The 15,548-nt window shown below is 32.8% G+C and overlaps 1 protein-coding gene across 1 annotated transcript; it reads left to right on the top strand.

Moving 5' to 3' along the window:
- Nucleotides 1-10,558: 10,558 nt before the first annotated feature.
- LOC143047062 (lysophosphatidic acid receptor 3-like) lies at nucleotides 10,559-11,794 on the top strand. Its single transcript, XM_076220041.1, has one exon. The coding sequence runs from the start codon at nucleotides 10,631-10,633 to the stop codon at nucleotides 11,618-11,620; it is 990 nt and encodes a 329-aa protein (XP_076076156.1). The 5' UTR covers nucleotides 10,559-10,630; the 3' UTR covers nucleotides 11,621-11,794.
- The last annotated feature ends 3,754 nt before the right edge of the window (nucleotides 11,795-15,548 follow it).

Here is a 15,548-nt window from a genome sequence, read left to right as displayed (position 1 = left end):
CACAACCACTACTTGCTAATTGACAGCAATCTTTTAAAGTATTAATTCAAAAACTAATAAGAATTGAGTTTAAAAAAGAAAAAAAAAACAATATTAATTAATTTTCACATTTTTATTAAATATGAGCGTTTAAAAGAGGTTGACATTGTTAATGAGTATGTCTATTGCTGTATACTGTAAGTTGACCTCTAGGTTTGTTATGATTATTCATATCGATCGCTCGGTTGCTGTCTCATTGGCGTATAGCCCATTTATCTTTTTTTTTCTTCATATTATGAGCCAAAACAAATATAATTCATCTAAATAAAATGCTTGAATACGAATATTTTTCGCAAAAGATGTGTACAATTAGAGGTATCCATACGGCCTTCAGCATTGAGAAAAATCTATACCGTTAAGTTAGTTATAAAAACTATGACAAATAATGTACAATTTTGAATAAATCAAATATTTGAGTATTCATAAATTCATCTTGATGTAATATATGGCTGCCTTGAGCAGTATTTTAAAATTTGTTTATGTTAGTACACTTCGCTTATTGCTAAAATCGTTTCTCATCTTACGTACATCATGAATAACACTAACAATACAGATCTCCACCGAACGTTTTGTCCTTGGAATTTATAACAGAGGGTATAGTTATAGCTCCGACTATTTTTGGAAACCTTTTGTTAAACTAATGCATTAAGCGATATAAGGCTCTTCACGCGAGGAGCTACATACTAATCAGAAGTTTAACTGTGTCAGATTTACTGTTCGGATTGTTATTTCTACCATACGATATGTTGACCGTTGCCTTTCCAATGATGCGGGAATACAAATAACTTGCTTATAACGTGCAGTACTTCCTTTCTGAACAATAAAAGCTTTAAACAAAGGACAATTTGGCGTCCAAAGACAATTGTCAGTGACAAGGAGGACGTCTATTGAAAAAACACAGGTTTTAATACTGATTGTAGGTTTTTTTGTTTTGTGTTGGGGACCATACTGCCTACTTATAATTGTAAAGCCATTTATTCAAGATCAAAGCGAACAACGTAAACAACTAGACATTGCAGAAAAGTACTGTGGTTTACTAGCAGTGTGTAACTGTACTCTTAACTGGGTCATATACGGATTAAAAAATAAGAATATCACGCAAACGTTCAAGTTGACTTTATGTGGTCGCAGAAGTAGACATGAAAATGGACTTGACCACATTAGTACAATAAGTGCCAAGCAGGAACAATTTAGTCAGTTGTCATGTGTGAAGTAACCAACTTGTTATACAGGAAATACAAGTTCATGTAACCGATATTTTTCAAATAATTTCGGTTTTTAGCTCCCCTGGCCCGAAGGGCCAAGTGAGCGTTTCCCATCACTTTGCGTCCGGCGTCCGTCGTCGTCCGTCGTCGTCCTGCGTTAACTTTTACAAAAATCTTCTCCTCTGAAACTACTAGGCCAAATTAAACCAAACTTGGCCAAAATCATTATTGGGGTATCTAGTTTAAAAAATGTGTCCGGTGACCCCGCCAACCAACCAAGATGGCCGCCGTGGCTAAAAATAGAACATAGGGGTAAAATGCAGTTTTTGGCTTATAACTCAAAAACCAAAGCATTTAGAGCAAATCTGACAGGGGTAAAATTGTTATTCAGGTCAAGATCTATCTGCCCTGAAATTTTCAAATGAATCGGACAACCCGTTGTTGGGTTGCTGCCCATAAATTGGTAATTTAAAGGAAATTTTACTGTTTTTGGTTATTATCTTGAATATTATTATAGATAGAGATAAACTGTAAACAGCAATAATGTTCAACAAAGTAAGATTTACAAATAAGTCAAACTGACCGAAATGGTCAGTTGACCCCTTTAAGAGTTATTGCCCTTTATAGTCAATTTTTAACCATTTTTCGTAAATCTTAGTAATCTTTTACAAAAATCTTCTCTGAAACGACTGGACTAAATTAATCCAAACTTGGCCACAATCATCTTTGGGGTAGCTAGTTTAAAAAATGTGTCCGGTGACCCGGCCATCCAACCAAGATGGCCGCCATGGCTAAAAATAGAACATAGGGCTAAAATGCAGTTTTTGGTTTATAACTCAAAAACCAAAGCATTAAGAGCAAATCTGACAAAGGGTAAAATTGTTTATCAGGTCAAGATCTATCTGCCCGGAAATTTTAAGATGAATCGGTTACCCGTTGTTGGGTTGCTGCCCGTAAATTGGTAATTTTAAGGAAATTTTACTGTTTTGGGTTATAATCTTGAATATTATTATAGATAGAGATAAACTGTAAACAGCAATAATGTACAGCAAAGTAAGATTTACAAATAAGTCAACATGACTGAAATGGTCAATTGACCCCCGTAAGGAGTTATTGTCCTTTATAGTCAATTTTTAACAATTTTCATAAAATGTGTACATTTTTACTAACATTTTACACTAAAACTACTGGGCCAAGTTCATTATAGATAGAGATAATTGTAAGCAGCAAGAATGTTCAGTAAAGTAAGATGTACAAACACATCGCCATCACCAAAACACAATTTTGTCATGAATCCATCTGCTTCCTTTGTTTAATATTCACATAGACCAAGGTGAGCGACACAGGCTCTTTAGAGCCTCTAGTTACTTAACTCACAAAAGCGCGTTAGAGATCAATAGAAAAGACGGCAATACCAATGATTTCTTACCACCACAATTAACATAGATGTTACACTATTTAAAATGATGATAGGAGCATTATGGATGATATATATTTGCGATGCTGTACTTGTAGTGTTCAATGGAATGTATTCATGAACATTGAATAATTATTCACATAAATAAAGCTTTAATAAAATTTAGTCTTCACGTTTTTATGTGCCATCTACCTATCTGATGAGTCAAACATTTTCCAACTGACAGTTTTGTCCTTCTGTTTTGCTGTTATGTACCAGACTTTTGTTGCTGTGTAACAGATTTGTTTTTTAATCGTTAATTTTTTTATTCATAATTTTGGTCGTTAGTTTTCTCGTTTGAATTGTTTTTCGTTTGTCATTTCGAGGCCTTTTATAGCTGACTATGCGGTATGGGCTTTTCTCATTGTTGAGTCCTTACGGTGACCTGTTGGTGACCTTCTGCTGTTGTCTGCTCTATGGTCGGATTGTTGTCTCTTTGACACATTCCCCATTTCCATTCTCAATTTTATAAATGTTGATTTCTGTGGCATTACGTATCTTTTGGAAGCGTTAAAGATGGTTAGAAAACCAAAAACAACTAGTGCATAATATGTTTTCCATTTCATTTTATAAAGAGAATGAACAAACCAACAATGATTCACAAATCGATCTAGAAATTATGATATTAAGAAATAAACAGGGGGAAACTTTAAATTCCACCATTAGGAAAGCGTCTACCGCAATACGTTTTGTCATAAATAAAATTGCTGACGTGCAATATAGTGTAATGTGCTGTAATATTGCCACGTGCTCAACGCTCCAAACATGTGGGCGTTCTTCAAATAGTTATATGAGTTTGGTGGGAATAATTGACCAAAATGGGAGGAGTAAGCAATTCAAATTACTGTTTTAACAGGTTAAGCGACAAACCTCCTTCATCAATCACTTATTTATAACAATAAGAAATAGCGGTTAACCGATAAAAAAAGCGGTTCACCGATATATTAATAGCGGTTAATCGATAAAATTAGCGGTTAACCGACATATAAATGTCGGTTAATTGATAAAAATAGCGATAAGCCGACATATAAATAGTGGTTAACCGATACAAATACCGGTTAACCGATAAAAATAGCGGTTAACCGGTATATAAAATAGCGGTTAACCGATAGAAATACCTTTTGAACCAAATGGTACACCATACTTGAATACTGAATACCATTGTTATAACATTCTCATGTTTGATTTCCCAACAAGTATGCAGTTTTGTTCAGAAATTTTAACATTAACTTCTAATCTTTAAATACTAAATATCATTAGTTATACATGTAGTAACATTATTATAAATCAGTATGTAAACATATATTTTCATTATTTTTTTTTCTTTCTCATGACTTTATTGAAGGTAAAAATAATCCAAACTCCTAAATCCATGGGGCACTCATCTGTTTCCATCTGTGTTTTTAGACCTTAACGGAATTTTATCACTGGTCATTTCTAAAATTTCCTTCATCCCCAATCATTTCGGGGACAAATTTTATCAGATTTATTCCAGTGCCAGTTTGATAGACCCCTGCTACTTCACTAGTACATGGGCTATCCCACAGGCAGACCTTGCACTACCTGGCTGCCGATGAGACGCCTAGTCTCATCACCTTAGTGGAGAACCCTCGAGGTTAAACAACCACCCACCACCATCACGACGTACTGATAATTAATTAGATACACAAAAAATACAAAATTGTAAATATCATAATTGGCAATTAGCCATTTTAATTCCTAAAATTACGTATTGATACTTTTATCGTAGAACAAATAGATATGAAATATGGAGATTTCGTGATTTTGAATCACTGATTTATGTTATATATGACCTCACATGTACAGTTATATAATTTATTAACTCAGACTGAAGAGGTTTATGATAAAGACGTTATTGCATCTCCTCTAGTGGTTTATATTTTATTTGACTATCAATTTATCAGATTTTAATTCCATGATTGATTGATATATTATTCAACAGAATGAAAATTATTGTTGCAATAAAAATTAGATTTATTTGGAAGCAACATGACTAAATTATTACATCAATTTAGAAAATATGTAAACCAGACATGAGAAGGGAATGTTATGGAACTTTTCAAAAGTCTTATACATTTCTTAAATAATAAATTTCGAATCGCACGAAATAACCCACGATTCTGTAGAACATATACAGAAATACAGAAAAATAAACCGAACACACTGATATAAATGCATCGTGTACTGGTTATGTTTGAAAACCTCACAAAGGAGTAGGTCCAGTAAGGACCGATTTTGGCCTAAAACTTCAGGTTCATCTGATGAAAGATTTTAGACACTTTTTGAGATTCCCGCCTATGTTTTGGTGGGGTTCGTCTTACCCAGAATTTGGTTTTCTATGTTGTGTTTTGTGTCCTGTTGTTTGTTTATCTTTTTCTTTTTTGCAATGGCGTTTTTAGTTTATTTTCGACTTGTGAGTTTGAATGTCCATTTGGTATCTGTCGCCTTAAGCCCCAGTCTCACTAGACCACGTTCGTACCACGCTCACCGCGATCTTAAATAAATTCAGATCGTGATGAGGTCGCGGTACGAGCGGCATAAAAATGTAAAATTTCGTTGCTTTCATGATGATACTACGTCCTCATGAAGCTTCTACAACGACCCCGCTATACCATGTTCTAACCGCAATTATTCTGCGACCTCACTACGGTTATCAAGATCTGTCTACGCTCATCACGTTCTCACTACGACCATACCACGAGTTATCCAATGGAATCACGATCGTACCACGCTTCTCCTGCGATTATAGCACGTTCTTACCACGATTATGCTTCGTTCATACCGATCTTACCACGTTCTCAGCAATTATATCAAAATCGTGTTCCATATCAATACAGTTCCATTCATTCTATTTCTGAATAATTTAATTTCGGATGTAACGCGTCTTCTGATTGGCTGACGTTATTTTATTATGAGCCATTAGACATAATTTAGTCATGTGACCGTGACGTCATCAACGTTTTTTCATGGTTTCTACGGTTTAAAATAGAATTAAGAATTCAATTATAAGAAATGACTGTAATATTTTTTCTTTCTATTCGAAATAACATAAAAAAAATGGGGTGAACACTGTTAAATAGCCCGCTACGCGCGTTATTCAGTGTGTACCAAATTTTGTATGTTATTTCTTCATAGACAGAAAAAATATTACAGTCATTCCATAATTAATGCTTGGATTTATCGGAAACAATACAGTCATGCCACCAAAATCTACTAGAACACAGAGGCGTGGTTGTAAGGGTTGATTCAGAGGCAGAGAGAGCTCTGATAGTTACGAACCCTGATCCAGCAAAGATGTCGGAACGACTAATACACAATGAATTGCAACCTTCATTTATTATTGAATAAAGTATATTCATTACTTGTATGGGTACAATATCATATTATTAAGTGCCTATATTAAAACCGTAGGAATACTATTATAAATAAAGTTTTGGAAAGAGATGGAAATTATAATTGATTTTAAAAAATATTGTATTATAACTTTTAAAAGCTTTATATTGTGTACGGAAGCTTAAAATTTACAAAAGAAAATATTGTTCAAAGTTGCTGCGCAAAACATTTAGTTTGACCATAGTTTCAATATGAAGCAAAAACAACTGTTTCTAAGAAATATTTATATTTGAACTATTGACTTTATGTGCTATGATTAATATTACATGACCTTAAAGTCTTTATCCTTATATTGTATAATTCTGACGGCATACCATAAGCATTTATTGTTAAGATTAGCGTTAATCTTTTTTACATAATTGATTCTCACGATTATAATGTCTTTACTCTCAAATTTATAGTTATATCTTATATCTAATCATTCATCATTCAAACAACAATTTAGAGTAACTTTTATTAGTGACATGGGTACAATATTATATTAAATGTCAATATTCAAAATGTAGGAGACCCAGTATAAATACAGTTTTGATATAAAAGCAAATTATTATGTGAAATTTATTTTACATAAACTGCTCAGATCGATTTTGGTGACATTTACATCACAGCGTAATTTCAAGTCGTGTTCTGTATCTACCATGGATAACACCACTATGAATAACACCACCTATTCAGGATTTGACAGGAAATATTTCTTCTCGTTATTTGTATATGAAGGAATCGTGATGATTCCTACCATTTTTGGGAACATACTTTTGATTTATTGCATAAAACGGTTCAAATCACTTCACAGACGTTCCTACATCTTGATTGCCAATCTCTCTCTTTCGGATTTGCTGTTCGCATTGTTATTTTTACCATACGACATGATTAGCTTTTTTCTGCCACAGATTCGAGAAAACAAAATAACATGTTTAATACGTGTGTTGTTGTTATACGGGATAGGAGGGGCCTCAATTATTAACTTGCTTGTTATGTCATTGGAACGTTATGTTGCTCTTACATATCCAATTTGGCATTTGACGATGTCTAAGAAATGGTTGATGTCTTCAGTAGTAGCGTCATGGGTGGTAGCCATGCTTTTGTCAGCATTACCGCTTTTCGGATGGAATTCCTGGGACGAAAAAGTCCAGTGTGCATCCAGATGGTATGATCCTATACCAATAAATTTCATGACTTTTTTGTCTTCTATAAACGCTTTATCGCTCATCGTTTCTAGTATTCTTTTTTTGAAAGTTGTCGTAACAACATACGCAGCACTAAACCAACGATTTGGTAAGGATGATAAATTGGGAACTCAGCCACATTCCTCAATTACTTCAAAAACATCCATCGAGAAAACTAAATTGTACGTGCTTATACTAGGCCTATTTGTAGTATTTTGGGGGCCTTACTGTATTGTTGTCGTTCTTAAACCTGTTTTGCCATCGCACCGTAAATATTTGGACGAAGCTGAAAAGTACAGTAGTTTATTGGCTTTATCCAATTCTGCATTTAACTGGATCATCTACGGACTTAAAAATAGACAGATACGAAATGCATTCAAAGTTGCGCTTTGTGGATGTAAAAATGGAAATGATACTGAATCAGCGAGAGGTTCAGAGACCTACCAATATACTCAAGAAGACTCAATGTCTAGAAGCAACACCGCCATTGAAATAAACTGTGTCGATGTTTCACCATATTTAAAGTGAATTATGTAATAAAAATCTCTAACGTATTTATTTAACTTTGTGTAATGAAGAAAGCACGTGAATAACACATGACGATAACTAGTTTTCAACTTTAGAAATTTACAAAAAACATGCATTGTATTCCACATCAGTACAGGGGTTGTCGTTGGTTCATGTCGTCATTTTGGGGGTTTTTTTTTGTAAATTGTATGGTTATAAATTTGGCTGTTAGTTTTATCGTTTGAAATCTTTCACAATGTTTATGTACTTTCTATACCGTATTCTTTTCATTTTTTTAGAATTTCTAGGGATATTAAACATCATTAGCACACATATAACGGTAACAAAAAGAGGTAGCATTATACAATAACTGTCTTTTGATAAGTTGAATTAGTGATTTCATTGACTTATGAAAAATAAATATTCACTGAGGCCAACAGCCGAAGTAAATGTCACTAGTTTGTTTTATTAAAAGTCAATTAAACCACATATTTACCGAAACAAAAGACAGTAATTGTTTTATTCCTTGTTCTAAAACAGAAAAATGTGTATTTAACAGTTATTTACCAAAACCAATCGTACGTTACACATGTTACACCGTCATTATACACGTAAAAGCACGCGATGTTTCAGCGGTGAATATACTTTTTGAGCAAGTGAATATGCCTTTTTTTAATTCAAAATCCAATTCATTTAAAAAACAAAGTCTTATCAATATATAATACAAAATTCTATTTAATGATGATTTTTCAAGGAATTATACATGATAACCAACATGTTAAAAATAATTCTATGAACACGGTATAATCTTGGGGGGAATTTTATTTACACTTTAAAGAAGAGTTTTGCTTAGAACCATATCTGTTAAAATTAAGACGGGGTCATAGAGTAAATATATGTAAATTAAGGGTATGTAATACAAAGTTTCCCATTGAAACAGGAAGATGGAGAAATGTACCACGAAATGAGAGAATTTGTCTACTTTGTAAAGCTGGTCTTGGGGATGTGTACCACTATATATGTATATGTACCAATTATGAAGTTAAAGATTTAAGGGGGAAGTTCATACCTCCATATTATTTAAAATATCCAAATGTTAAAAAAGCACTGGGCATGCTTAAATATTGTAATAATAATGTGCTGTCTAAGCTGTCAATTTTTATTCAAAAGGTAGAAAAGATGCTTGTCTGATTTAAAAATGCAATAAACAAAGATTAATTTCTGAAGATGTATAATTTAAAAATGTATACTGTATGTATTATGAAATATGTTGTGATGTAAATTGTGTATAATATGCTCCTGTTACGCAGTCTTCTGCGGCTGAGTTTTCTTTAATAAACTAAACTAAACTAAACTTGATCAGTTTAATAACTACATGTATTTCCATAAAAAGACATGTCATATGTTTGTGGTTAAGGTTGTATACAAAAATTCTTGAAATATTGTATTTCTTCTCTATTGACAGTTACCTGATCTATGCCATCTCCCTCTCACGTTAAAATCCAACACATTGATAACGATGTGTGAACAAAAAAATAGACACAATACGCAAAAATGTCAAAACACAGGAGTACAGCAGTTAACACTGTGTCACCATTTCAATCACTACTAAAATAAACAAGCATGTAAATAAACATTTACCATGGCACAATATTGGAATGTATGTGTACAGAACCACGTCATATGTAACAAAGAAACACAAAAAGGCATATAGGCAAAGCATATAAACGCTCGACACCACCACAAGAGGAGTGTTCATGAATACTATTTGCCACGCCATTCGCCATGTGGTTTCATTCAGGCATAATACACAACTAATGAATACTAAATTGCAAATTTTCAATAAAATCAATTATTTAGGTGTATTTTCAGTTTATCAATTATTTTAGCGTATGAAAATCAGGTTTTCAAACTGTATGGTAAAGTTGTCATTACAACGTTTTAGTTATTCAAGTTTTGTTCTTCTCCGTCCGTTTATTGTGTTTGGCTCCTCAAAAAGTGTCTCGTCTCGTGGTGATCAAATAAAGGTGATTCTAGAAACACGTGTAATTGTAAAGAAAAAAATGTGCTATGCAATATTGTTTCCTAAGATAATATTTTAAGATTTTTTTATCATGATACCTTATCCTCATCTCTGAAAAAATGTCCATTGAAAGACATGTTGTCATCCTGGTAAATTATAGATACAAATTATATGATGCATCCTTTCACTGTTACACATATGCTTTTCAAGCACAATATTTCAAAAATTTCATATCGTAGGATTCCTCAGAGATGACAAACTTTGATTAAGAAATATGGTTATGAACAGAACTTCACAGTGAAATTATAAGGGACACTATTTCGCAGCGAAATATTGAAATACATGTATAGATGCGCATGCAAAGGGTCGATGTCTATCCGTCGCAGCTTATTTGTTAGAAAATGTGTCAGGCAGATTATATTTCATTGGGACATATTTTATGTTACAAAATTATTACTGAAATGTGTATCATATATTTATTTGAATCCCTGATTAAATCAGACGACCATTTCTGCTTTTCCAGCTCTTTAAATTATATTGTTCACACCTTGTTCACAAACAATATTATAATTTATAGAATAAATTCAATTAGAAACAAAAGTAAATTAACTTTGAGTGAGGACAAACGATTTTGTTTTGCTCGAGGTATTAAATGTAAATATTACTTTATAATATAGTACAAGAATGATATTGTGCTTTATCAAGATTAAACAGAATAACAGGCAGCATGTATACATTCAATATGTTGCCTGTGGGTGGGGACTTCGCATCTGTCCGTCGTCATTCGATCTGACTAATTACCAGTTTGTTTGCTGTCATCATGAATAATACTGACCAAGCTACATCAGCTAAAACATTTGACTTGGCACTATTCATAATTGAAAGTATTATATTGCTACCAACTATATTAGGGAATATTCTACTTATATATTGTGTCAGAAGATACAAAAAACTGCACACTCGAAGTTACATTCTAATTGCAAACCTGGCAGCGTCAGATCTGCTGTTTGCGTTAATATTTCTTCCGTATGATATGTCGGCTTTCGGATTTCCTGAAATTCGCAAAAATAAGCTGACATGCTTATTACGTAATGTGCTATTGTTAACTTTTGTCGGTGCATCAGTTTTCAACTTGCTTGTCATATCATTTGAACGATATTTGGCCATTGCATATCCGTTATGGCATCTAAAGTTATCACGGAGGTGGCTTATTGTAGCGATTGTGTCTTCGTGGTCTCTGTCGACGTTTATTTCTGTGTTGCCACTTTCTGGGTGGAATTCATGGAATTCATCAAGACGATGTATACATTCTTGGTTCACTATTCTTACTGGAGAGTATAAAACAATATTGTTTTTTACTTATACAACATCTGTTTTCATATCGTTCGTTCTCTTTGTTAAAGTTGTGACTAAAGCGCTGACATTTCTTAACGAAAGCAGTACTACCACAGGGGACATTAACATACGGCGTTTATCAGCTAGAAGATTACAGAGATCTATTGAGAAGACCAAACTGTTATTATTAGTACTAGGTTTATTTGTGTTATGTTGGGGACCTTATTGTATGATTGATGTTTTAGACAGTTATATATTCAAAGGAAATGATCAAATTGATTCGGTAAAGCGTTATTCTGGTTTACTGGCGTTATGTAATTCGGGTATTAATTGGATCGTATACGGACTGAAAAACGATAACATCAGACATGCGTTTAAATTGACGTTATGCAAATGGAAAAAGAGCTCAACTGGACTACCCATAAACGAGTCATCGATTCAGCAGTTAAGTCAAGTCAGCAGTTTAAGTTTATAGGCCACGATTGAGTTCTTGATTTTATGATTACTAAAACCATTGTATATAAGATCACGCATATTGTTGTGCGGGGAATAAATTTGTACTGGATGAATTAACCTAAAAGACATGAAGTACTGTTAACCTACTAACAACAACGAAATACAATAATAAAATTAGATAAAAACAAGTCTATTATTTTTAAAAACAAAGTTTTGTTTATTTCTTAGATAATCATCATATGAAAAAATAACATGACAAACAGGATATTTATAGTTTTTTTTTTGTTTTTTTTTTATGAATTTCACCTGTTTAAAGATAAAAGTAAGATTGTCTATGTGATTAGAATGAAATTCAAAACAGTGTGGCTGTGGCCATTGATTGACACATTAAATTCATCCATTGACTGGGACAATTTACGTGAACTTTTGTCTGTAACGACCACTGTTCACGACGTACCTACGATAGACATTTAAACTGCGGGGTCACCAAAGGTTTCTTAACGCCTTTAATTATAAAATAATTAATCAGGAATAACCTTTATGTTTTGATTTATATCATTGATATAAATCAAAACATCGTGTTATTTCTGATAAATTTTTCGAATTACTTTATTAAGGTGTTGAGAACCTTTGGTGACCACATAGTTTAAGTGTCTTTAAAAAGTACATAGTGAGCAGTGGTCGTTACATACAAACGTTCACCTAAATTGTCCCAGTCAATGGATGAATTTAATGTGTCAATCAATGGCCACAGCCACACTGTTTTGAATTTCATTCTAACTACCTGGGTAATTTTAATCTGAGTTGAAGATGCATCATTCTTAACAAAAGCTAAATGAAATATTTTGAAATCACTCAATTATAAATAGGAAATTCAGGTATAATAATTTAATAAAAAAACAATAAGGTAAAATATACAATTATTACAATACAGTGAAGTCTTCCTTTGATATCATATTAGTTTTTTTATATTTTCATTGTTCGACTAGTGAATATACTCTAGCTTGCCTTGAGTTATGAAAACAACATACATTACAATTTTATCGTAATAAAAATCTATGCTTAATGGGCAATATTTAGTGTCCATTAACAGTGGTCGACATAAATGTCATTACGCTTTAAAAAGTTGTATGAATTTTATATGAAATATGATTAAATTACTATTATCATCAACAAAAAAATAGTCCTTCACCATGAAATACATCAATTATAACATAAGTTTGATTTGTTTCACGTTTTGTTCCTTTTTTTTTTTTTGCTTATTGCTACACAACTTTTGATCCTTCTTCCTCTCTAACATCGAAATTAAAAGCACGCTTACGATAATCACCCTTTTCAAAATGTAAACCCATTAGTTTGTTTTTGCAGATCACATATGAAAATTATAATTATTTTTTATGTGTAATGGGTCTTATTTTTTAAGGCTGAAACAAAAACCAGCACTATGTTGACACAGGGAACATAAATATGCAATATAGTAACACTAGATGCGTAATGATACAATGAACTTAAAGGCGTAGTTGGTGTTTTATGGGACAGTTTTGGCATATTGGTGTTTTATGGGACAATTCTGGAGTAGCTGATGTATTATGCGATAGTTTTGGAGTAGTTGGTGTCAAATGAGACAGTTTTGAAGAAGTTGAGTTTAAATGAGACAATTCTGGAATAGTTGGTGTTAAATGAGACAGTTCTGGAGTAGTTGGTATTTAATGAGACAGTTCCGGAGTAGTTGTTGTTTTATGGGACGGAGTAGTAACTATTTTATGAGACAGTTTTGGAGTAGTAAGTGTTTAATGTAACAGTTTTAGAGAAGTTGAGTTGAATACTAAAATAAAAAAAGTTGATTTCCTCTCATCAACAATTTAATGAATATAATTATTAGATACACTAACACTTTATGTGTTCAACATTGACAAAGCGGATAAAGAACTTCATTTTTTTTACATAAATGATGCCGTTAGTTTTCTCGTTTGAATTGTTTTACATTGTCTTATCGGGGCCTTTTATAGCTCACTATGCGATATGGGCTTTGCTCATTGTTGAAGGCCGTATGGTGATCTATAGTTGTTAATATCTGTGTCATTTTGGTCTTTGGTGGAGAGTTGTCTCATTGGCAATCATACCACATCTTCTTTTTTATATTAATATATACTTTAACACTATTATTATATGTGTTCAACATTAGCAAAGTGAATCAAGAAATTGAAAAAAGCGAGATAAGAGGATGATTACTTGAAGTCTGTTACTGATAGAATAAAGGAGAGGAATGATTGTCCAAATAAAGGCAACAGTAGTATACCGCTGTTCAAAACTCATAAACATTTTTCGAAACTGAGGACGTCACTTTCAAAATGATTGAAACAATATGTTTCTTGCATCGCCTGAATGTGTGGAATATACATGTATGGCTAACCACCTTTCTTTAATATATTACCATATGCTTTCTCCATCACTGTAATTATGAAAAGAAAAGGAACAGGATGACAACTTGCTAGCTTACAATATCCCCACTGTTTTAGTAACGGGTTTTACAGCAACTAATGAAAACTTGATCACATTGTAAGCCAGTTACATGTATATAAAAATGTGGAAATGTGGTATGTCAAATGAAACAAACCACCCACTACTGTCGCATACTGTAAAGTTAACTATTATATGCCATGGCGTGACAAAATGTAAAACAGTTCAAATGAGGAACCCAACGGCCTTACTTATGCTAAAATAATAAAATATAATTAGCTTTTACTCTTTTAACTTTGTGCACAATATTCAAAATCACCCCGAGAAAAAGGTTGTGATGTTTATATAATGAAATATATGATATTATCCGCCTAAGGATTATGCATTTGCAACTGTTTCCACTGTGTTTTAAGTTATTGGAATTATCAAAATATAATGAATATCAAAAACGAACTGTCAATTTGGTGCCTTGATATAAACACCTAGGAACTATGAACGGAACAGACTTGGAAAGTTTTAACAAAACTTACTTATCCACAGCGTTTATAACGAAGTGTATAATAGTATTACCGACGGTGTTTGGCAATTTTCTTCTCATTTATTGTATTACAAGGTACCGTGCACTTCATACACGGAGTTATTATATTTTAATTGCTAACTTGGCAGTGTCCGATCTTATGTTTGGGTTAATATTCCTCCCTTTTGATATGTTATCTGTAGCTTTTGAAGAAATTCGGGAGAATAAAATTACATGTTTATTAAGAAATGCGCTAATGTTTGATTTTATCGGAGCATCTACTTTCATTTTGCTTATTATTTCGATAGAACGCTTTATTGCTGTAACTTATCCCTTGTGGCATCTGAAACTATCGAAAAAAATGTTTTTTGGAGCAATCGGAATGGCATGGACTCTTTCGACGGTACTTTCGATTTTACCACTACTTGGTTGGAATTCTTGGAATTATTCTAAAAAATGTAAAGATAAGTGGCACGATAGCTTAACTAATGGTTATAAAACTTTGATCGTAGTTATTTACGTAACGACGATTTTAATATGCATTTGCCTCTTTATTAAGGTTGTTGTTACAACATTTGCCTTTCTGAACAATCAAATGAATAACTCTGGAAACATTCTAAGATATTCTACTAGAACCGTGAGGACGTCAGTTGAAAAAACCAAACTTTTGATACTAGTGTTAGGAGTGTTTGTGCTATGCTGGGGACCATACTGCGTAGTTGTTATATTGAATACGTTCATAATAAGTGAAAATCAACAAACTCTATTAGCAGAGATGTACTGTGGTTTGTTGGCATTCTGTAATTCAGCTCTCAATTGGATTATATACGGACTGAAAAATAGGAACATCAGACAAGCTTTTAAACGGACATTATGTAAATGGAGAAGCCGTTCAACTGCATGTTCTATGGACCAATCATCAAGTCAATTTAGACATGTTAGCAGCATAAGTTTGTAATAATTTTATTCA

Source organism: Mytilus galloprovincialis, chromosome 9 (genome assembly GCF_965363235.1).
Source record: "Mytilus galloprovincialis chromosome 9, xbMytGall1.hap1.1, whole genome shotgun sequence".
NCBI classification, from domain to species: Eukaryota; Metazoa; Mollusca; class Bivalvia; order Mytilida; family Mytilidae; genus Mytilus; species Mytilus galloprovincialis.
Note: the sequence above shows the minus strand (reverse complement) of the source record. Positions and strands in the feature narration are given on the sequence as shown.